Source organism: Geotrypetes seraphini, chromosome 4, assembly GCF_902459505.1.
Source record: "Geotrypetes seraphini chromosome 4, aGeoSer1.1, whole genome shotgun sequence".
NCBI lineage: Eukaryota > Metazoa > Chordata > Amphibia > Gymnophiona > Dermophiidae > Geotrypetes > Geotrypetes seraphini.
In genome coordinates this window covers 220,478,622-220,502,563 of record NC_047087.1, presented here as the reverse complement: position 1 = coordinate 220,502,563, position 23,942 = coordinate 220,478,622, and the positions used below count along the sequence as shown (strand labels likewise).

The 23,942-nt window shown below is 43.6% G+C and overlaps 1 protein-coding gene across 1 annotated transcript in view; it reads left to right on the top strand.

Moving 5' to 3' along the window:
* The window catches only part of RET (ret proto-oncogene), a 255,342-nt gene that overhangs the window by 94,345 nt on the left and 137,055 nt on the right, over positions 1 to 23,942 (top strand). The window contains exons 2-4 of the mRNA XM_033943472.1: positions 9,848 to 10,096; positions 19,287 to 19,574; positions 21,313 to 21,548. Coding sequence (XP_033799363.1) covers positions 9,848 to 10,096; positions 19,287 to 19,574; positions 21,313 to 21,548 — 773 coding nt within the window. The remainder of the gene's footprint in view (positions 1 to 9,847; positions 10,097 to 19,286; positions 19,575 to 21,312; positions 21,549 to 23,942) is intronic.

The window sequence follows — 23,942 nt, the reverse complement described above, 5'->3', positions numbered from 1 at the left end:
TCAGCTGCAGTTTTAAAGTTGTGAATGTTCCATACAGAAAAGATTAAGGAAACTGAGCTTACTTGATGTGCATGGTATGAATGACCTGAACTGTCAAATCTAATAGATCTAGACAAATTTGTTATTTTGTCAGACTGGATAGCTGGACTATTGAGTTTTTGACCACATAAGAACTGTATTGTTATCTCAGTTTTCATATTTGAACCATGAGCCCTACTTGGATCTACAGTAGGAGAACATGGGGTTACATTAGAAATACTCATCTCTCCATTTTCCTTAGGTAAAAGCAACATCCTGTATGGTATTGACTGTGAGGGTTTGTTCTTTTAATTAACATTGCAAAAATAGTGGTAATCTAGTTGTGCCTATAACCATTGTCTCAAGCTGCTTGCTATATAACAGAAAACTTTATTCTAAAAATTTCTTGAGTTATATCAGTGGACAAGGATTTATGGGGGGAATTCGTCAAGGGGCACTAACCGATTTAGTGCATGCTAACTGATTTAGCATGGACTAATGATTAGAATAAGAATAGCCATACAGGGTCAGACCAATGGTACATCTAGACCAGGGGTATTTAACCTGGGGTCTGTGGGTTTCAGGGGGTCCGTGAGGGTCAGATAAAAATTAACATTTATATTTATTATACAATCCGGTACTGTTGATTTTATCTCGCAGATAACGAGAGATTAGATGTAGTATTAGTAGTAGTAATGGTAGTAGAAAACATAGTAGTGGTAGATCTGTTTTAATTTGCACAAGAGGATTGTGTTTCATAATTATAATGAGTGGCCATTACTCTTTGCATTAAAAAGTACTGGGTTTTTTATAAGATTGTTTACTTTAAAGTTTAATAATACAGCGGAACCTTGGTTTACGAGCATAATTCGTTCCAGAAGCATGGTCTTAATCCAAAATACTCGTATATCAAAGCGAGTTTCCCCATAGGAAGTAAAGGAAACTCGCTTGATTGGTTCCACCTCCTCTCTCCCCCCTCCCGGCTACTGGCGCTGCTCTACCCCACCACATCCCCAAAAGACCCTCCCCCCCGATCCCCGAGGCCACTGGTACGCTTACACATCCCCCGCCCAAACTGAATGCTTACCCCCAATGTGGCACCAGCACGCAGCACCAACCCACAGCCTTGTGGTAAGAACTCCAAGGCTCATAGGATTTCTAGGAGCGTCGGAGTTCTTACCGCTGTGGCTGGCACTAAAAATGCTAGCGTGGTTTTGTAAAGGAGAGGGTTCATGCAACCTCAAAATTTAAGCTCAAAATTTTTATTAGTTCTAACACATTAGTGCACTTTACAGAATTTTATCAAATTTTAAGATTGAAATTGATTTGACTAACTTTAGCATAATAGCGTTTAATCTGATTTTATCTATGAGTGATTATTTTAATCTGTTTTAAATGTGAAGCACTTCTCCAACTTGAAGAAGGTTATAAGGTTGTTACCACTAATTACTTTATCTTGTTCTGTGCAATAAAAAAAATTGTAATTGTTTTATTGAAAATTGTGAGTCTTGAGCTACAGGGATCACCAGACTGAAATGTCTTGATGCACTGAATTACTTGAACTAATAAAGGCCATAGTAGGATACATACAGGAAACCTTGTATACTCGCTATGACAAATATGCATGTATTTCTATATGACAAAGGTGCAGAAGTGTTCAGAGACGCAATGTGCATGTAGGTTATACAATATGAGGGGCATAATCAAAAAAAATGTCTAAGTCCCCTTTTGGCCTAAGGTCTTAAACGTTGAAAGTAGAAGCAGGGAAAATATCCATTATCAACAAAAACGTCCTCTATGTTCAGCTGTTTAAAACACCCAGACCACTACTACGTCTAAACTTACACCATATAATCAACCTAAAAAAAGCCTAAGTCCCAAACACCCAAAACAAGGGCTTTTAGGTGAAGGAGGAGCCAGTCCTTCACCTAAAAGCTGGATTCTGTAACCGGTGTCTTTCAAAATCAACACTGGCTACAGAATCTACCCCCCACCCCCCCTACAATGATCAGGGCAAGAGGGAGCCCAAGGCCTCCTACCTTGGAGACCTGCGACCTCCACCGACAACATTGGGCTAGGAGAGAGCCCAAGCCCTCCTGGGCTACCAATTATGATCGGGGCAAGAGGGAGCCCAAGCCCTCTTGCCCCGGCGATCCTGACCCCTTCCCCCCCCCCCCCCCCGCTGATTACGATCGGGCAGGAGGGAGCCCAAGCCGATTCCAGTTGTCCCAGGCACCTCAGGTCCCACCTGTAGGCGGGGTTTGAGGCGCCTGGGCCAATCAGGCCCTAAGGCCAGCCATTCGTGGGATGGCTGGCCTGCCGGACAGACAGGCTTGGCACCCGTCCATCCGGACATCGTTTAAAGGTATGGGGAGGGAGACTGGGGGTGGGGGGGGTTGAGGGGTCGGCAGGGGGGGTCTCGCAGTTGGCAGAGGGCCATCGGGGGCTCGGGGGGGCGATCATGGGAGGTGGATGCATCGAGGGCAGGAGGGCCTGGGATCCCTCTTACCTGTATCTTAATGGGGGTGGGGGTAAGGGGTTCACCGGGCAGGAAGGCTTGGGCTCCCTCCTGCCCGATCGTAATCGGTGGGTGTGGGTGCCGCCGGGCAGGAGGGCTTGGGCTCCCTGCTGCCCGATTATAATCGGGGGGGGGGGTGCCACTGGGCAGGAGGGCTTGGGCTCCCTCCTGCCTGATCGTAGTCGAGGGGAAGGGCTGATCGCTGCAGGAGAGATGGCTCATCTCTCCTGCCGTGATGGTGATTGCCCACCCCCCTCTGAACTGCGGCACTTCGGGGTGAGAATCGCCAGCAGGGGAGATGCCCTGCCGCAATGCTCACCTCGAAGTGCCGCAGTTCGGAGGGGGTGGACGATCACCATTGCAGCAGGAGAGATGAGCCATATCTCCTGCAGCGATAGTTGCAGTAGGCGGTAGGCATGTTGCTGGGGCCGCTGAGCTACAGTGATCAGCTCAGTGGCCCCTTTTTCGGCACATATCTGTTTTGACTTGGTCTAAGTCAAAACATATAAGTGCCGACTAGGCAACCTGTCAAAATCTTTGGTTATACATGCTGTACGCCTAGGTGTAGGTCGGCCCACCTCCCGCCCTTTCCCCTCCTCTAAAAACACCTCTTTTCGCTCTATGCGTTTAGAGGCAGGGGAAAGACCTAAGCTGGTTTTAAATATATCTAAAACCAGCTTTGATTATTGGTACTTGGACGATCAGGCTTTTTGATCGTCCAAGTACCCATTTAGGCCACTTTTTAGATGTTTTTTTTTTTTTTTTTATTATGAGCCCCTATGTGTATCCTTCAGTCATATACCTACTTCCTAGCAGGTACAACGTTACAAGGCTGCATTATAGCTGTGATTTCAGCAGCTTTGGTGGGACAATTTTATAAAGAGACATATATGCCTTTAGAAAATAGGCATACCATATATACTCAAATATAAACCGAGACTCCAATTTTTGGGCCTGAAAATCTCAGTTTATATTCAAGTCCACCAGATAGCCTGTATAGTGGTGTTATTTCTTAAATGGGGATTACTCCTTGAAACAGCTTCTAATGAGAAACGTTGAATCCACGTCGGAGCCCCATTCAGTATATCCACATAAAATTAGATAAGTTCTCTATTAATTCTAATTTATATATCTATTTAAACTATATGTAAACATTATTTACACTATATGTAAATTATTTAAACTGTATGTAAATTATTTAAAGGCCGATGAGGAGGCTGGCTACTTTCAGGCTCGAGTATTACATGAAATATGATTCTCAGGTGTAGATCTACATATTAGGTTTGCTGGGTGTCTGTGACCCAGTCTGAGCACAGTTGGAGACAGGATGCTGGTTCGATGGACCTTGGCGTGACTCAGAATGTTTTTTCTTATGTTCTTTATGTCCTTAATATTTTTGATAGAATATGAACACGCATACATAATTTTTCTCTGATTTGCATAAACAGACAAACCTGAATTACATTGATGCTATAGTAACCCAAGTAAGCACAAATATGAAGTAAGGAACTAATTTTTTCAACATACTCCCCATATATGGTAGTGAAATGAAGATGAGAAATTTGTGTCACTAATGCTAGATTATCCTAAAGCCATCAGTTCTCCAGCATTCTAAAGGTTCAAGCATATAATCATTGCTTATCCTGCATAGCCGGCTTTCTCTCTTCTCTGGGCATGATACTTTTATTATAGATCAATAGGCCTCTTGTGGGAGATGTTGCTCATCGACATTGTGTCCTTTTTAAATGCATGCTGAAGGTAGGTCATGGCAGGTTTTCCTTCAGAGCTCATGCAGACGTGTGATGGTTCCTGTATTGTGTATTCATCTCTCTAAAATGAGGAGGTCTTTGCAATCCTGTAAAATTGCTTCAGTTTAAAATGCGTAAGACAGAAGTGATATTGATTAGATCTAAGTATGAGTAAAGACAGCTAGGTCCTGATGACTTATGTGTACTGATAATGGTCCGGCAAACTGATATTCCTCAATAATATCACAATTCTGATTTTAGAATAGGTTTTTCTTTGTCTTTAACCTTTTTCTTGTTTAGGCACTTTGTTCATAAAACCTCCTCTTGCACTTCGATTTCTTCTCGTAGTTTGATTTCTTTCCAAGAAATGCATTTACATTGTAGGCGGATCAGTAAACATAAGAACATAAGAATTGCCGCTGCTGGGTCAGACCAGTGGTCCATCATGTTCAGCAGTCCGCTCACGCGACAGCCCCCAGGTCAAAGACCAGTGCCCTAACTGAGACTAGCCCTACCAGCACACTTCTTGTTCAGCAGGAACCTGTCCAACCCTGTCTTGAATCCCTGGAGGGTGCTCTCCTCTACGACAGACTCTGGAAGAGCGTTCCAGTTTTCCACCACTCTCTGGGTGAAGAAGAACTTCCTTACGTTCGTCTGGAATCTATCCCCTTTCAATTTTAAAGAGTGCCCTCTCATTCTCCCTACCTTGGAGAGGGTGAATTTGGTCTATACAAGTAAAGATGTCCATTTAATAACACATGCTTACCGAAAGTTAAAAGGCAGCTACCTCAAGATGCATTCAGGCATCCTGTGGTAGTTTTGGAATTAGCACAAGCTATTCTCATGTTAAAAAAATAGGTTGTATTTTTTAGTGTTTGGAGGTAGAGAGTAGGTGTGCCCTGCTCTAATTAGTTAGTGCAGCTACACTGCCACATGCTGATTAGCACATGATTAGCACGTGAGCCCTTACCACCTCGTAAATAGGTGTCAGTAAGAGTTCACATGGCAATGGCAACACACTAATTGGGAAATTAGCATGTGGCCAAATAGGAAATGCAGACATTTTACAGACATATCAAAAGTGGCCTCAGTGCATGCAATGGTGCAGCTAGAATATCGGAGGCCCATGGTAAAAAATATTGAGGGGATACCCATATAATATTAAATAAAAGAAATATCTCTCTCTCCAGTGTCCAGCCCCAGGCTTCAGCACATCTCACTCCAGCCCCTTCCCCTTCCCCCTTAGTGCAGAACATCTCTCTAAATCCTCCAGCTCCCCATGAGAGTAGCCTAAGGGCCAATCAGAACCCTAGGCCGCTCCCAGTGCATCCCAGAATGCACTGGGAGAGAGGCCTAATATTCCTATGGGAGGGGCCTTAAGTGCATTCCAAAGTCCCAGCAGACATCCCCCACATCCCCCCTCACATCCCGACATCCCCCTGATATCCTGTACCTCCCCCGATATCTCTGTCCCCCACACATCCTTCCAACATTCCTGGACCCCCCTCCCATATTCCTAGAACCCTCCATACCTTTGGAAGAGCAAACAACAAAAGAGAAGCCAATCAGAGCCTTCAGCCCATCCCAATGCATCCCAAGATGCAGTGGGAAGGGGAAGCACCGGTCATTCCAGCACGTGACCCTGTAGGCAAAAGAGAGTGTGCTTCCCTCCTGCTATTTGCTCTTCCAAAGATACAGGGGAAGGGGTTTCCGTGGATGTGGGAGGGCGGCCCAGGAATGTTGGGGGGATGTGGGAGGGGCAGAGATATTAGGGGAGGTATGGGATATCAGGGGGATGTTGGGATATGAGAGGGGATGTGGGGGATATCAGGTAGGGTTACCAGATTTTTCCAAAGGAAAATCTGGACTCATGGCCCCGCACCCAGGCCCGCCCATTTCTGCCTGTGTCATGCCCCATTTTGCCCCCCACTCCCAGATGGCATCAGCGCACGCATGGACGCAACACAATGATGTCACCGATGCTATTGTGATGGGTAGCTTTTCAAAACCCAGAAAAGCCATCCTGACGAGTTTTCCCTTTTTCTGTTTTTCAAAGAATTTGATTCTTCTTTTTTACTTAAAGCATTTATTTCCCCTACCTACTGTATTTCCCTTTTTCTTGTTCTTTCTTTCCTATCAATAATGTAGTTCTACCCTAATTCCTTTTGTTCCTGTTTTGTTAGTAATTTTGTTTTGTCCTGTTATGAGTCTGTTGATTTTATTTCATGGTTTTTAACCTTGTTACTTATATTGCAATTCCTTTTTAATGCTCTGTAAACCGCTAAGAAGTTTTGATTTGGCAGTATAACAAATTTTTAATAAACTTGGAAACATGTCCTCGAAAAGGAGGACATGTCCGGGGGAAATTAGGGGTATGTTGGGATGTCAGGGGGATGTCAGAGAGAGGGGTGTAGGGCTCCGTGGCTCACCTGATCCTGACAGGGAGAATCCCCATCAGCTGAGCTGTCAGGAATCCCCCAAAACTGGCTCAACTGATGGGGATTCCTTCTATTGCAATCAGACAAGGTAGTTGGTGGGTACTTCTACAAAACTTGCTTTTGTACATTTTTCGCATGGACATTTTTATTTTTGAAAATGGGCAACAAAGGTAGATGTCCTAAGGATCAAAACTTATACCTTGTTCATTTTACTATGTTACTGTGAAGAACTAAGGCCAGTACTGGGCAGACTTGCATGGTATGGGGCTCATAATTGAAAGAGAAAAACGTCCAAAAACCGGCCTAAGTCAGCACTTGGACGAACATTTCTCAAAAACGTCCAAGCGCCGATAATAAAACCGCGTTTTGGACGTATTTAAAAACGACCTAGGCCTTCATAGTGCCGCTCAACGTCCAAAGCTAAATGGGGAGTTTCGGGAGGTGTGTCGAGGGTGGGAGTTGGGCGGGACGTGGGCCGGCTTAGACTTAGTCGTACAGTATGTAAAACCGAAAGTTTAACAACAGAGCCTAGACGGAACTTGGACGTAAAACATGGTCTAAGTTACAAAAACCCACCTAAAGTCATCAGATAAGCACTGAAAACACATAACACAGACCCCCACACACTACCCCAGTGATCAGCAACCCCCCGACCCCCATAAAAATTTTATTCACAACTTTAAATTTCAGCCTCCAGACCATCATCACCTGGCCGCCTGGCATAGGAAAGCCTAGTCGTCCAGCCCAGAGGCAGCTTAAGTCATTTTGGGGGTGGGTTAGGGACCCATAGAGAGGAGGACCCATGCCCATATGCCCCTGTAATCACTGCATTGATACTTAAACATGTACATTCCCCTATACACCCCCAAACCCTTTTGTACTGGCATATAAGTGGCTCCTGCAGCCATAAGGGCTATTGGGGTGGTAGATAAGTGGGTCTAGGGGATTCTGGAGGTGGTTTGTGGGGCTTACCGTCACCTATAAGGGAGCTGTAGTGAAGAGAAGCCATGGCATCCTTTTTGTGAAGTTCATAGCGGTGCCCTGTAAGGTACCCCACTATTTAAGTGGCATGTCTGGGTGTGCAGTCCATCACTTTGCAGACCCCTCCCACGTCCAACAGGGTTTGTTCTAGGCATTTTGGACATGGACGGAAGGTTGGACGGAAATGTGGTATAAAGATAGACGATTTAGTGGCTTGGACGATCAGATTGACAGGACGTATAATTAAATGATTTTCGAAAGTAAAAAAAAGTTGGACGTATCTTTCAAAAATGTGTCTTAGGCTCTTTTTAATTTTGGACGACTTGCGAGATGGACATAAACGGATTTGGATGTCCCTTTCGATTATGCCCCTCCACGTGTCTATATATGGCCTTTGGTCGAGGATGGGCTGGGAGGGTGTAGATGGGCTGGAATGAGCTTTGACGGAGACTTCAGCAGTTGGAACCCAAGCACAGTACCGGGTAGAGCTTTGGATTCTTTCCCAGAAATAGCTAAGAAGAAAAAAATTTTTTTTTTTTAATTTAAATTGAATCAGGTTGGGCAGACTGGATGGACCATTTGGGTCTTTATCTTCCATAATCTACTATGTTACTTTTTTCAAAAATAAAAGATAGACATTTGGCAGCTTTGAAAATGGACATTTTTCCTGCTGGGTTTGTGAACGTTTTGCACAAAACATCCAACCTCAGACTTAAGCACATTTTTCATATGCACCTTCACATGTTTGAAATGCTTTTCTTTATGCTGAACAAAGAAAAAAAAATACGGAATAGGGGATGATCACAATGAAAACTTCATTCATCCAAAACAGCAGCTTCCTCAAATAACTTACAATTTTATGAAAAATCTTTGGACTGCCAAATATATAAGATTGACATAACTAGTTTTCTTATCAGTAATTATATTATAGGTCCTGATTTTTTTTTTTAACAAGTTCTGAAGTGCTCAAAAATATAACCATCAAAAGTGAAAATCACACTTATCGATGCAAAATTAAAAAATTTGAAAAATATTACTTAACCTACTTTTAAACAGCCTAGTACTCTAGTGGATTCTTCTAGGCAAGAGCAATCCCCAGTCACTGTTGCCCTCGCAGGTCTCTAAACCAAAATGGCTGTCGGGACATCCCATAGCAGCCTCACCAGACTGTTTTCAGAGATCTCAATGGCCATGTTGGCATTGGAAGCAGCAGGAGCTTATGCTGTTTCCAGTCCCAATATAGCCATCAGGACCTCCCACAGCAGTCAGGAACTGTAAGATAATCTGTGGTACTTCTACGTCCCAACATCATGGGTCATATCTATTCATATTACTTTGGCATCCCAGATATAGTGATACTTATGAAATAAATTCTGCTTCAGTGATTATTTATGAACCACACAATTCATCTTAAGTGCATGGTCCATTCAGCAGAGTGCTTATCTTTACATTCACCCATAGAGCTTATAACTACCTCTGGGATATTCAAGTAATATGAAGCAGGGGTAGTGGTACCCCTTTCTGATTGGATGCACTAAGCAAACAATGTCTACCTCTACTCCAGAGCTCTCTAGTTGTTGATATTATCTTGGGCAAAATATTGGTCAGGCCCCACCCATGTGGTCCACTCCATTCTGCTGCCTGTGATGTAAAATGACATGAGCTTTGATGTTGAAGTGTTGAAATACTGTTATAGCTGGTGAAGTGATCTTACAGCTCTTGACTGATAATAAGATTTTCCCTTCCAAATTCCAGAGCAGCATCAGAACAGGCCTCTTTTACAAAGCCGTGCTAACGGCCCCGAAGCCCATAGAGATTTAAAGGGGCTGTTGCCGTGCGGCAGCCGCTAGCACAGCTTTGTAAAAGAGGTCTTTAGTGCTCCGGGCATGCTAGAAACCTCTACCATAGCTTAGTAAAAAGGGGGGTTAGATTGTTGTGTTTCTGAACACTGCAGACTTAAAAAAGGCAAATCTGAAGCCATGATTATATTATAATTAGAGAGGAGGGAACAGGTTCATGTCTAACCAGTGTTCTTATGTTACAATCCCTACTGCTCTGTAGTAGCAATATAAGTAAGGTTTTACTCATAATAAACTGTTCTATAATATGGATCCTCACCCTATGATTTTATTTTTTTTTTACAGTTATCTTGACTCTCTACTTTCCCAAAAAGGACTATTTTGGAAATGTCTACCTGTATCAGCCAGCAGGCACACCTTTATTATATATCCATGCCTTACCAGATATACCAAAGGAGGTGACCCGCTTTCATCTGTGCCATAATATCTTTAGCAATCAGTTGGGACCTGACAATCCCTGGTTTCAAATAGAAGAAAAAACAGGAGTCCTCTACCTCAACAAGAGCCTGGATACAAAAGATTTTGATCTTATCAGTAAGTACAAACACAGATAGTCCATAAAATTCAATTTTATCCCATTGCATCCCAGTTAACTATTTTACCCTTCCCCCTCCCCTTTTTTTTAAAAAAAACCTGTTGTGCGGTTTTTAACCCTGGCTACAGCGGTAACAGCTCAGACGCTCATAGGAATTCTATGAGCATCGGAGTTGTTACTGCTGCGGTTGGCGCTAAAAACTGAGCTATTGTTTTGTAAAAGGGAAGGGCAGGGCCGGATTTAGATGAAAAGAGGCCCTAGGCTATTCCACTTATGAGGCCCTTTTATCTCCCATTTTTAAGTTTGTAAATTACATGAGAGATAATAAAATACATCATTACTGTGATATATATCAATATGTTAAATGAAACATGTTGTTATTGGTACTAACCTTTATAAAAAATGTGACACGGATAATAAATAAAAAAAAGTTGAGAACACTTATTTGGACATTTATTCTCAGCACCATATATAGTACTTGTAACAATAACTAATCAAACATAACATACAACATTGCCCCTTCCTATGTCCATAGTGCCCCAGTGCGTCCTTCCTCACCTCACCCCCCTCCGATGCCTGCCTGCCTCCCATCCCCCTTCCATTAAACACCCCCATGCCATCCTGCCTGCCTGCCTTCCATTAAACCCCCCCCACACCCCCCTCCGATGCCAGCCTGCCTGCCTCCCATCCCCCTTCCACTGAAACCTCCCACCCCACCCCCACCCCCACGATGCCAGTCTGGGCCGCCCTGTCCTGACAGATCCACGTTTTGCCTCTCTCCCCGCGGGGCTGGGCTTTGCCCAGCTGTTTCTGGACTGACGTCTTTCCCTCCTCGATCCTCCTCCCAGGGCGAGAAAAAGAAAGGGAGAAGCCGAGTCGGCGCCCCGTTGCGGCCGGTTCCGATCCCGAAGCGTAGAATTTCTCCTTATTTTCGGTTCAGTGTTTTAGTGTTCACTGTTTTTAGAATAGTGTAATTTTAATTTTGCTAACAATTTGAATGTAGGCCCCTCTTGATCTTGAGGCCCTAGGCTGAAGCCTAGTTAGCCTATAGGAAAATCCGGCCCTGGGGAAGGGGGTTAATGAACATTTCAGGGGAGATATTTATAGTTAGTTGCATATGCATAATTGCATTGAGTTGTATCCCATCAAAGAATATTGTTAAAATGGTGAACATTTAACATTTCAAATGATTTTGCCTGAGCAACTAAGGGCTCCTTTTACAAAGGCACGCTAGCGGTTTAACGCGCATAATAGCATGCGCTAAACTGCTGGCCGCACTAGCCGTTACCGCCTCCTTTTAAGCAGGTGGTAGTTTTTGGCCAGCGTGGGGGTTAGCGCGTGATGAAAAGTCACGCGCGTTAACCCTGCTAGTGCGCCTTTGTAAAAGGAGCCCTGAGAGATTTTACTTGTTATGGCAGTTAATGTATTAAATCTGCCCAGTTAAAAGTCTCCCAGACCTGATGGTTTAAATCTGGGTCTGCACAGAATCACTGTGCACAGATTTAGGGCTCCTTTTACTAAGGTGCGTTAGGGCATTAGCGTGCGTGTTTGAGGCTAACACCTCCATAGAGCTTGCGTTAGTATTTTCATCTATGGCGCGGTTTTGCGCGCGCTAATCTTCAGCGCCCGCTAAAAATGCTAGCACACTTTAGTAAAAGGAGCCCTTAGTAGGTCATAACAGCTGGTTGCAAAGATGTTTGGTCCTAAACACAGCTGGATAATTTTAGGAACTGCAAAAGCAGGTCTAAAGCTGGGAAGCCAACCCTGTTTGCCTACATGAAGGACGGACAGACAGAGGGATAAATTTATTTCACCTAAAAGTTCAGCGCCAAAAAGGTCAGCACTTAATGAAATTCCATAAACCACCTCTTACTCCTGGCGGAATTCTGCTTAAAAAAATTTCAAATTTCTGCGCAAAATGGTTCAAAATCCTGTGCACACAATTAGCCAATTCTGCAAGTTTATTTGTCAAAATTTAAACAACATTTTTGATAATTATCCATATTCCATTTAAAATATTCAAAATAAAATGTTTTTCTTCTACCTTCGTCTGGATGTTTTATTTTTCCATCATGTTAGTTCCAGTTTCTTTTATCTGCTTTCCTGTCATTTGCTAAGTCTTCTTCAAGCGGATGCTATCCATTTGTCTTTTCTACTCTATTCTGTCTATTCCCTCACTACACCTGCCTCAGACATAATAATCATTCCATTTTAGCTCTTTTCTGTCTCTTTCTTACCCTTCTCCTCTTTTCATTTTTCAACTACCTATAAAATTTCCATCTTCTCTCCTATTCCCCCATCTCATTCATTCCTCAGCTCTCCATTCCTTTTCATCTTCAATGTACCTCCATTACCATGTTTCTACCCTCATATCTATCCTCTCATCAAATTAAAATAAAACTTGAAACTTGCCACCTTCTCCTCCCCCTCAGGGTTCTATTATTCTCAGCATCTTTCTTCCTCCACTGCACTCTCCCCATGGTACAACATTTCTCCCACTCTCTTCCCTCACTCTCATTTCCAGGCATCTCTCCATCATTCCATTCTTCTCCTGGATCCAACATCTCCCTCCTTCTCCTTTTCCCCTTTCACCTCCAATGTATCTCTCTCTTCTCTCATCCACACCCATGTCTCTCTCTCTCTCTCTCTCCTTTCCTTGTGCCCTGTGTCGAATATCTCTATCCCCCTCCATGCACCATCTCTCCCTTCCTCTCCTCCATTATGTGCAATTTCATCTTCTCCCTTCACCATGCATGTCACCCTCTCCTCCCCCTGTGCCACCAACTTTCCTTCCTCTCACCCCTTCCCTCTCCCTGTATCAGCAACTTTCTTTCCTCTCATCCCTCCCCTTCCATCAACATTTCTTCCTCTTACCCAATCCTGCCCCCTGAGCCAACAACTTTCCTTCCTCTCATCACTTCCCTCCCCCTATGCCAGCAACTTTCTTTCCTCTTCTCCCCTATACTCTAAGGCTTGCTTCATTGGGTCGCAGAATCGATAGTGATTTTCAAATACTGTCTTCCACTAACTCAGAAGCCTCCACTCTGCTGTGGAAATACTTCTGGATTAGCAACCAGCAGCTTGTGGAAAGATGCTGACACGGTTGAGATTCTGCACGGGAAAAGGGAATTCTGCATGACTGTGCAATTCTGTGGAAATTCTGCACTGTGCAGTCGCGCAGAATTCCACCAGGAGTAACCTGTGGAATTAGGCACGATTTATATAATCATGTGTAGCGCCCTCTGTATGACTAATATTTAGGTGCAGGCATTTATGCCAGTGGAAACTAAGTCTAAATGCCTGCACCTAAGTTGTACGTAAATCGGGTATATTCTATAAAAGTGTGCCTAACCTTTAGGAACTCCCACAAACAGCCTATGATCCACCCCTGGCTATGTCTCCTTTTAAGATCCAAGCACTAGAATTTATGTGCACCACTTTATAGAATACACTTAGAAATTTGTGCATTTGAATACCAATTAGTGCTAATTAGCAAGTAATTATTGGCAATTAACAACACGGATTAACTTGTGCAAATCAGCAATGCACATAGATTTATGCATGCAACTTTGGATTTAATATACAGATTCTGGCCCAGTATGTTTGTGTATGTAGCGTGTGTGTGTATATGGAGTCGGTCTAGAGCAGTGGTCTCAAACTCAAACCCTTTGCAGGGCCACATTTTGGATTTGTAGGTACTTGGAGGGCCACAGAAAAAATAGTTAATGTCTTATTAAAGAAATGACAATTTTGCATGAGGTAAAACTCTTTATAGTTTATAAATCTTTCCTTTTGGCAAAGTCATAATAATAATATTGTCATTTATAGGTAAAGAGACCTATGATCAAGAAACTGTTTAATTTTACTTTTGTGATTATGATAAACATACCGAGGGCCGCGAGTTTGAGACCACTGGTCTAGAGGAAGGCTATTAAAATGGTGTGTGGTCTTCATCGTAAGGCATATGGGGACAGACTTTAAAGATCTGGAGGAAAGGTGGAAGAGGGGAGATATGATAGAGACGTTTAAATATCTATGTAATGTAAATGCGCATGAGTTGAATCTCTTTCTTTTGAAAGGAAGCTCTGGAATGAGAGGGCATAGGATGAAGTTAAGAGGTGATAGGCTCCGGAGTAATCTAAGGAAATACTTTTTAACAGAAAGGGTGGTAGATGCGTGGAAGTCTCCCGGAAGAGATGGTGGAGACAGAGACTATGTCTGAATTCAAAAGGGCCTGGGATAGGCACGTGGGATCTCTTGGAGAGAGAAAGAGATAATGGTTACTGGGGATGGGCAGACTAGCTGGGCCATTTGGTCTTTATCTGCCATCATGTTTCTATGAGCATTTTGTATTTTGCCACTGTAGCTGAAAAGAGTGTTATCTTATTTCATTAAGTGCCAATTTGCAGAAATGAAATTCTGTGTTTTGACATTGTTTCAGACCATTGATTAAACCATATCCACGTCATTCTCTTTTTGGATGGCTGAGAAGTGTGTGTGTGTTAAAAAAATATCTGGCTAACTTCAGTCCCTTCCCAACCTCTTTTGGTCCACTATGTATGCCTATAGTATTCATAGAGTTAAAGAACAGGAAAACCAAATCCATAAACTCAAAGTTGCAAAGCAAGGAGTGGAAATGTCCTACAGAGATTGGTGGACTCAATTTATTCCATAAAAGTCCTTTTATTCATCAGAAAACTGGATAACACAAACTCAATGACTTGACATGTACATGTTTCGGCTAAAGACAGCCTGCCTCAGGAGACTACACAATATAGGCATAAACAAATACATAATTAATGCAATAACAAATGGAAAATGAAGTGTCATTAAAATACATCATAACACAAAAGTATACAACATACATATAATCCTATATAATAACACCCTTAGCGCGCATGCGCACTTCAATTTTCATGGCTCCGTGCGTCTGTAGCTCCGTGGCCGGCAGAGAAATTGTAAAGCGTGTGGCGCATGCACATTCGGTGCATGTGCACGTTCAGTGCGTGCACGCGCGCATGACGATTTGCTTCGAGTGGCGGTTTAACCTAATCCAGTAGTAGTTACTGTGTGCTGGTTGCCCTTCCCATCACAACGCGTGATAAAAAAAAAGGTAGGATGGGGCACGATAATTGGCAGGGAGAGAGAATGAAAGAAAAAAAAAAAAGACGGGACATTGACAGACTGACACAGAGAAATACATGTAGGTGGGAGTGAAAGACACACACAGAAGGATAGGGGACCAGGGAGAGAGATTGAAAGAAAAAAAAACAGACTGGACATTGACAGACTGACAGAAATAGAGACACACACACTGAATGACAGGTAGGTGGGAGTGAAAGACACACACAGAAGGACAGGTGGGCCAGGGAGAGAGATTGAAAGAAAGAAAAAAACAGACAGCGGACAAGGAGAGAGAGACACACAGAACAAAAGACAGACAAACAGCAGCCAAGGAGACAGACAGCAAAAAAAGACAGACAGACATACAGCGGCCAAGGAGAGAGACAGCAAAAAGAGAAAGACAGAAAGCGGCCAAGGAGAGAGAGAGAGACAGAAAGAAAGAAAGACAGACACACACATCTATTCTAGCATCCGTTAATGTAACGAGCTTAAAGACTAGTAAAATGTAACAACATTACACTTCATGAAAACAGCCAAACAAGGAATTGCACATAACAAGCCACACAAGAGGAGCAGCCTAATGGTTAGCATAGTAACCTGAGAATCAGAAAAGCCAGGTTTGATTCCCACTGCAGCTCCTTGTGATTCTGGGCAAGTCACTTAACTCTCCATTGCCCTAGGTACAAAATAAGTACCTATATAACATTCACAAACTTCATTGATTATACTCACAGAAAGGCAGTATATCAAATTCCATCTCCTTCCCCTTTATCGTTTGAGCTGCTACTGAAGGTCACCTCTTAAGGCTCAGATCTTAACTGACTGCTTGGACTTTAGAAAATCTGTTAAGAGTCTTTTTCATTGTTTCAGGCTTTGATTGCTGCCTGTTTTAACAATAAATTTGATTAATTTACCCTCCGGGGACTTCTTTTCAACAGTAACATGTGGGGTTGGAGAACCCCTAGGTGCAGCCATAGAAGTAATTTAGGTGGTCAATTTAGGAGGAATTACTGTCAACAGTTGTTGAATATTGCTGCTGAACAGTGGCATAGTAAAGGGGGGAGGGCAGACCACCCTGGGTACCGTCTTGGTGGGGGCACTGGCACCTCTCTTTCTTCCCACGCCATGCATGCACCCTCCCTTCCCTGCTCCTGTACTTCTTTAAAATTTTTGCCAGTGTGAGCAACTACTGTAGCCTGCTTCTCACACCAGCCTGGCTCCCTCTGAAATCGCTTCCAGGTCATGGGGCCAGGAAGTGACATCAGAGGGAAAGCCAGCGCGAGCAGCAGGCCAGAGAAGCTGCTCACGTTGGTGAAGATTTAAATAGGTGTGGGCTGGGAAGGGAGGCCTTGAGTGTGGTGGGGGGGGGGCACAGAAGGTGCAGGTAGGTTGGTGTGAAGGGAGCAGAGAGGAGGGCGTGGGGGATGCCACTGTTCCAAGCACCTCCCACCCTTGCTACGCCACTGCCCCTGAAGCAAGCACTGTAGTGCCGAAACATGTTGAGCATGTGGACATTGTAATCAGATTCACAGTTTCCACTTTTACTTATAGCTGTTTTTAAATTAAACTGAGGCTTAAATCATTGTTTTTTGTGTGCTGCTCTGTGCTCTGCAAATATCAAGTGTTAATGAACAAATAATTACACAGGGCTTAAAACTTGTTGAGTGGATCAGAAAGGGAAATTCAGCCACATTTATCTGGGCAATGCCACTGAATATAGGGTTACCATATGACTCCAGGAAAAAGAGGATGGATTGAGACATCCAGGTTTTACTTCCATTGCTGTCAATTAAATTAAAACCGGATGTCTCATAAGAACATAAGAATTGCCGCTGCAGGGTCATACCAGTGGTCCATCATAGCCAGAAGTCCGCTCAGGCGGCGGCCCTCTGGTTAAAGACCAGCACCCTAACTGAGACTAGTCCTACCAGCGTACGTCCTTGTTCATTATGAACTTGTCTAACTTTGTCTCAATCTGTCCTTCTTTTTCTGAAGCCATATGGTAACCCTAACGGAATACCCTCTCTGACTATGCAGCATTCCGGAACCGGGAGTTATATGTTGGCCTCGGCAGTATTCAGTGCTGGTGCTCAAATCCCTAACTGAGTGAGTAGGACTGTTTAAATAGCAGTTCTAACTTTGCCTGTTTAGCTATATTAATACACTTCCCGCTTTTTGGTTCCCTGTCCCTCTTTATCTTCCTAGCTCCTTTCCTATAACCCTTCATTGTAGCTCCTTTTCAACCTAACCCTGTAAACCGTGCCGAGCTCTACGCTTGTGGAGATGGCGCGGTATACAAACCTAAGGTTTAGTTTAGTTTAGTTTAGAACTGAATATCACATTCAGTGTTGATGCCCAGCTATGGCCTGATCTCCATATCTATTTTAGTTGGTGATATCACTGTCACTCATAAACACAGGAGTAATGGATTAGGACAGAGCCTATATCAACAGGATGTTTCCATACATCCTAAAGGTAGTTAAGCTATCTGAAGTTAGCAAAGGCCCCATGCTTTATTTATTTTTTAATCAAAACGGGACATCTATTAATTGTCAGTCCCGCCCCCAATCCTGCCCTAGCCCTGCCCACAATCCCACCCCCAATTTCTTCCATTCATTTTTCATGTACACATAATATCTTATTAATTCATAATGGTAACCATAAAATTTTAAAAAACTACAAAGCCCACTATACACTGAGAAAAGGTTAATTATCATTTATATTTGGGGGGTTTCAAAGATGTCAAGGCAGATTACTTTAAAATATGCAATGTCACCTCAGTAACTATAGAAAAAATAGACAAATATAGTGCAAAATATAGACAGAAGATATAAATTCTCAAAACGGACACATTTTGATTACTAAATTGAAAATAAAATCATTTTTCCTACCTTTGCTGTCTGGTGATTTCATGAGTCTCGGGTTTCATTTCCTTCTGACTGTGCATCCTTTCTTTCTGCACTCAGGCCCAACAATTGTCCCTTTCTATTCCCTCCTTCCTTCCTTCCTATGTCCTTAGTACCCTCAGTGCCTCCTCCCTATGTCCTTAGTGCCCCCAGTGCCTCCTTCCCATGTCCTTAGTGCCCCTTCCTATATCCTTAGTACCCTCAGTTCTCCTTCCTATGTCCTTAGTGCCCCAGTGCCTCTTTTCCATGTCCTTAGTGCCCCTTCCTATGTCCTTTGTGCCCCCAGTGCCTCCTTCCTATGTCCCCTCACTGCCTTCCAGACTTGTCCATCCCCCACCCTCGAAGCCAGCCTGCCTGCCTACCTACCTACCTTCCTCCCTATCGTGCCAAAGCCAGCCTGCTTGCCTGCCTACCTCCATCTCTCCCTGCCGCGCAAAAAAAAAGCCTCCCTCCTTCCTTCCCTCCCCAGGTCCGCCGCCGCCACTGCTGATTGCCAGCCTCTCTCCTTACCTCCCTCCAGCGCCGATTCAAACCCACCACCGCTGCTGCTAGTTGCCACCCAGAAGCCTTCTTCCTGATGTCAATTCTGACATCGGAGATGACGTTCTGGGCCAGCCAATTGCTGCCTGGCTGGCCCGGAATGTCCTCTCCGACGTCATCCAAAGTCAGAATTGATGTCGGGAAGAAGGCTTCTGGGCGGCAATTAGTAGCAGCAGTGGTGGGTTTGAATCGGCACTGGAGGGAGGTATGAAGAACAGCAGCGGTTGCAGACCGGGGGGAAGGGGGGTTGAATCGGGCACTGGAGGGAGGCTTGCTTTTTTTTTTTGCGCAGCCGGGAGGGACAGGAAGCGATTGCCTGTCCCGTTGTCCCCGTACACAGTTTCGGGACGCTGTCCCTGAAAACGGGACATTTCGGTGTCCTGAAGCTGTGTGTGAAGACAACGGGATAGGAGATCCCATTAAAAACGGGATGTATGGTTACCTTATGCTACCTGTGAGCACACAGAGAAATGTACATAAAAATCTGACTATAATGGCTGCATTTTATCTTCATAAATTCACTACTCATTAAATATTGCATCCTGCATCTAAATCATCTGGACATTGTAAGGCAATTACTTTTTTTGTAAACCATGCATACTTGTTTCTATTTTTATAGCTGGAGGAAGCACTGTAGTCTTTCCCAAAGTACATCTTCGAGTCTCGGTTTCGCACTGGCCGTTGCATGAGAAGGAGTGCGACCCTTTGGCTACGGTGCATCTCACCATCCTTAATGCCACAGCACCAGCCTGTTCCTCTCTGAAGCCGCAGGAGCTTTGCTTTATAGAAAAGAACTTGATGTTTAGTGTCAAGGAGAATAAACCATCTAGCAAGTTCTATCAGTTTCACTTACTTCCTGTTCAGAAGCAGTGCCAGAACACCAGTATTTCATACAACTTAATGACAGGTAAATATTCCATTCTTAGACTACAAAAGAAATCATAATGTGACAGACTTAAACTTTTCATTTGCTTAGTTTATAGTATCTGTACTGGAAAGAGCCAAATTATGAATCTGCCTTTTCTGATAGTTAGTGCACTCTAGCTCAAAGGTCAAAGCTACGGCTCCATCATTCAGATGGCTTATCTATATACCAGCAATCTCTATCGCCCCTCATTCTGTAAATTCTGTGGCACTATGAAAAAGAAAGTTGGAACATTGACTTTCATACTATATGAGTGACCTCTTATTCAGTGCTTCTGACAAGAGATGCGGTTAGCAGATTTAAAAAATATTAAACATTCAGATTGCTCTTTCATTAGGAAATGTAGTGTTATGCTTGGAATAACCCAATTTACCTTTGTCTGATTCCCAGAAGTGCTTGCTGGGGAGTGTATGGCGCAGTGGTTAGAACTACAGCCTTAGACCTCTGAGGGTGTGGGTTCAAATCCCTCACTGCTCCTTGTGACCCTGGGCAGGTCACTTAATCCCCTCATTGCCCCAGGTACACTAGATAGAGTTTGAGCCCACTGGGACTGATAGGGAAATGTGATAAAGTACCTGAATGTAAACCACTTAGGATATAATAAATACAAAAAAAAATACATTATCCTTCAAAAAAAATGTTATTAGCACAATGGAAGAATGCAGGCGATTGTAGTTCTGTATTTTTGTGGAACATAATGTGTTTAACATATAAATACAAACTAAGGGGTTCTTTTTATTAAGGTGCGCTAACCAATTTATCACACGCTAAAGATTAGTATGTGCTAAATGCTAAGATGCCCATAGGAATATAATGGATGTATTGGCATTTAGCACGTGCTGAATTGTTAGTGCACAAGGTGGGAACCACAGTCCTCAAGGGCCACAACCCAGTCAGGTTTTCAAGATTTCCACAATGAATATGCATAAGGTTGATTTGCATGTACTGCTTTCATGGTATGCAAATAGATCTCATGCATATTCATTGTGGAAATCTTGACAACCTGACTGAGTTGTGGTCCTCATGAACTGCGATTGCCCACCCCTGCTATAATGGAATCTGAAGAGGTGATCCATGCAAGGAAACAGCAGTGGTGTAGCGAGGAAGAGAGGAGCCCAGGTTGGTGGCACCCCTGCCCCACCACACACACTCCTTCCCCAACCCCCACTATCATGCGCTCGTGCTACTTCCCTTCCCCCATACCTCTGTAATGTTCCTCGTGCAAGCAGCAACCCCCAACCTGCTGTTACGCCTGCGTGAGCTCTCCCTCTGATGTCACTTCCTAGGCGAAGGTCCAGGAAGTGACATCAGAAGAAGAGCCGATGCAGGCGCAAAAGCAGGTTGGGGTTGCTGCTCGTAGCAGAAACGTTACAGAGTTATGGAAGAAGGGAAGTGGCACACGTGAATGGCAGTAGGGAGTGGGGGGACAGAGAGGAGAATGGGTGTGCACCCCTACCATGATGGTGCCAGGGGCATCAGGATTCCTACCAAAGGAATTCTCACATACTGTATATATGTTGTCTTCAGACTCCAGATGTATACTTACTGAGAATGACACTGTCAATAAATTCAGATCACCTGGATTGAACCCAGGCCAAAGGACTGATTGCAATTCATGAAGAAAGATTCTGCTCAGAATAACAATCTATAAGATTTGGCTTCAACCAAACAAACCTACTAGTATTTTATTTGTGTTGAAGGTGTTGTCTTTCTTTTGAAGAGTTTCCGTTTATCTATAATGAGGACACCATGGAGGTTATCGTTTCTCAATCTTTGGATCGGGAACAAAGAGAAGAGTACTGGATGATAGTGAGGTGTACAGTGAGAGAAGGGTCTATGGAGACTGAGTTGGAGCAGACCTTTGTGGTGAATGTGTACGATGAAGATGACACCGCCCCCTTCCTTCCGAATGGCACAGACACTGCTGAAGCCGTTGTAGAGTTCCAGAGGAAAGAGGTAGAGTGGCTGTGTTGGTGAAAAGCTATGTCTGTTTTGAATTAGTGTAAGTCTCCACCGAACAACAACATTTGTTTCTACTTGTAACATTTTCAAGTACTCTTATTTTGCTCTAGAGGCTTGATATTCAAAGCAAGTTATGCATTTGTTGGCAGGCAACAAATGCATAATTCACTTATCTGGATATTTTCAGCTCATATCCACAAAAAATCAAGCCATTTAACTCGTTAAGCAATCAGATTTTATCCAGATAACAAGGAGCTGGGTTTGCAGAGAAGTCGGCAGCTATCCATTTAGTTGTGATGGTTGACTGCTGGATAGATCTATTTATGTACTGTACTGTATGTTAATTGATTTATTTTAACCAATTTATAAACCAAAAAACCTGGCAGAAACAATACTTTGCAGTTCACAGTGGTGCTTATTTTAAGAAGCCTTGCTCATGTTTTTGATGTCTGAAAATTGCATTTGGACCTCAATATTGCAGGGACATTCATTTCCCAATTTTATAAAGCCAGGATATGGACATATAGAACTGTTGTACATCTATATGGCAAGGAGGCACGGTCTGGGCATGTTTGAGGTGGGATTCGTACAGGCTGAAAACATGAACATACATCTCACATTGCAGAAGGGGAAGGAATATCCATGTCTATAAAGGTGGACATCTAGATTTAGACCTGCCACCTGGAACGTCCAGGGGACCCTTGTTTGAAGGGACAATAAGTGTTTACACATTACCCCAGTGCATCTCTGGAACTGGGGGGAGGTAGAGCAGATACTAGGCATAATCTGCTCTACCTGTGCTGCACAGGGCTTGTTGAGCCCCTCTAACCATACACAATGAGGTGGTACACCTCCAAAACTCATGTCCCCATTTCCAACACCCCCATTGGTAGGTCCAAAGTCCGATCCTTCCCCATCAAAAGTTCTGGAACCCTCCCCCATGTTCCATTCCCTCCCAATCCCCTTTCCAAATTCTAACCTCCCCCAAAGTTCCTCCCCCCCCCAATTCCAGCGATTTGAACTAGAGGGGGGATTTGAGGAGATTGGAACTGGGGAGGGGGATCAAAACCAAAATGGGGAGGTTTGTGAGAAGGATCTGGCACTGTAAGGGGGAGTGTCAGGTGACAGTTGGGGCATTATGAACGTCTATGTTGTTATTTTACAGTATAGTTGTGAAAGGAACCTCGATGTGCCTACGCTTTGACTTTTTGTGGACTTTTTCTTTCTAAAATGGATGGTCATACTTCACATAGCTGACTATAAATGCCGATTTCACATTGAATTTTATACCAGGCTCTATGTCAGCAGATCCTGTTCTAAAATGCTTCCGAAACTTCAGATGTCCTGTGTTGGACATCTGATTTCTGGCTTAAACGTCTTTTCTAAAATTCCACTAAATATATATATAACCTAATCATAAAACAAAACCCAAAACATCTATTAAATATTTGCATCACTAAGGGGCCCTTTTACTAAACCATGTTAAGCTTTTAATGAATGGCTTAGAGCAGGGGTTTCCAAAGTCCCTCCTTGAGGGCCGAATCCAGTCGGGTTTTCAGGATTTCCCCAATAAATATGCATGAGATCTATGTGCATGCACTGCTTTCAATGCATATTCATTGGGGAAATCCTGAAAACCCGACTAGATTCAGCCCTCAAGGAGGGACTTTGGGGACCCCTGGCTTAGAGTATGCTAACAGTTAATGCCTAAGGTGGTAACAGGATTTATAGTAAAATGTTCATTAGTATGTGGTAAGTTGTACATTAATGGCATTTTCATGTAGGAGATATAACTACCATGTTTTCCCGAAAATAAGACAGTATCTTATATTAATTTGGCGTCCAAAAAACACACTAGGGCTTATTTTTGGGGATGTCTTATTTTTTTTCGTGTACAACAATCATCTCTCCCTTCCTCTCCTCTACCCCAATTCTTCCTCTTTCTTTTCTCCCCCCCCCATGTGCAGCATCTTTCCTCCCCTTTCACCCATCCCTTTGTGCATCTTTCTATCCCTCCCTCCCATCGCCCTGTACAGCAGAACCCCATCCACCCTCCCACTGTGAGACTGATATACCTCCACTCCGAGGCCTCCTAAAGCAGCAGGGGGTTGCTGAATCGACGAGTCTGATTTTTTCAGCACTAATGTCATGGATGGAGTCAGGTAGTGTCGGGGACATTTGGGGGGGATCATAACTAGGGCTTATTTGGGTGGTAGGGCTTATATTAGGAGCATCTTTAAAAATCATGCTAGGGCTTATTTTCGGGATAGGTCTTATTTTTGGGGAAACAGGGTAGGCAGGGCACCTGTGGAGAAGGGGAATTACCAGCACAGTATATCTAATATGCTATACATATTGCACATTGACATTAATGCAGTGTCCAAATAG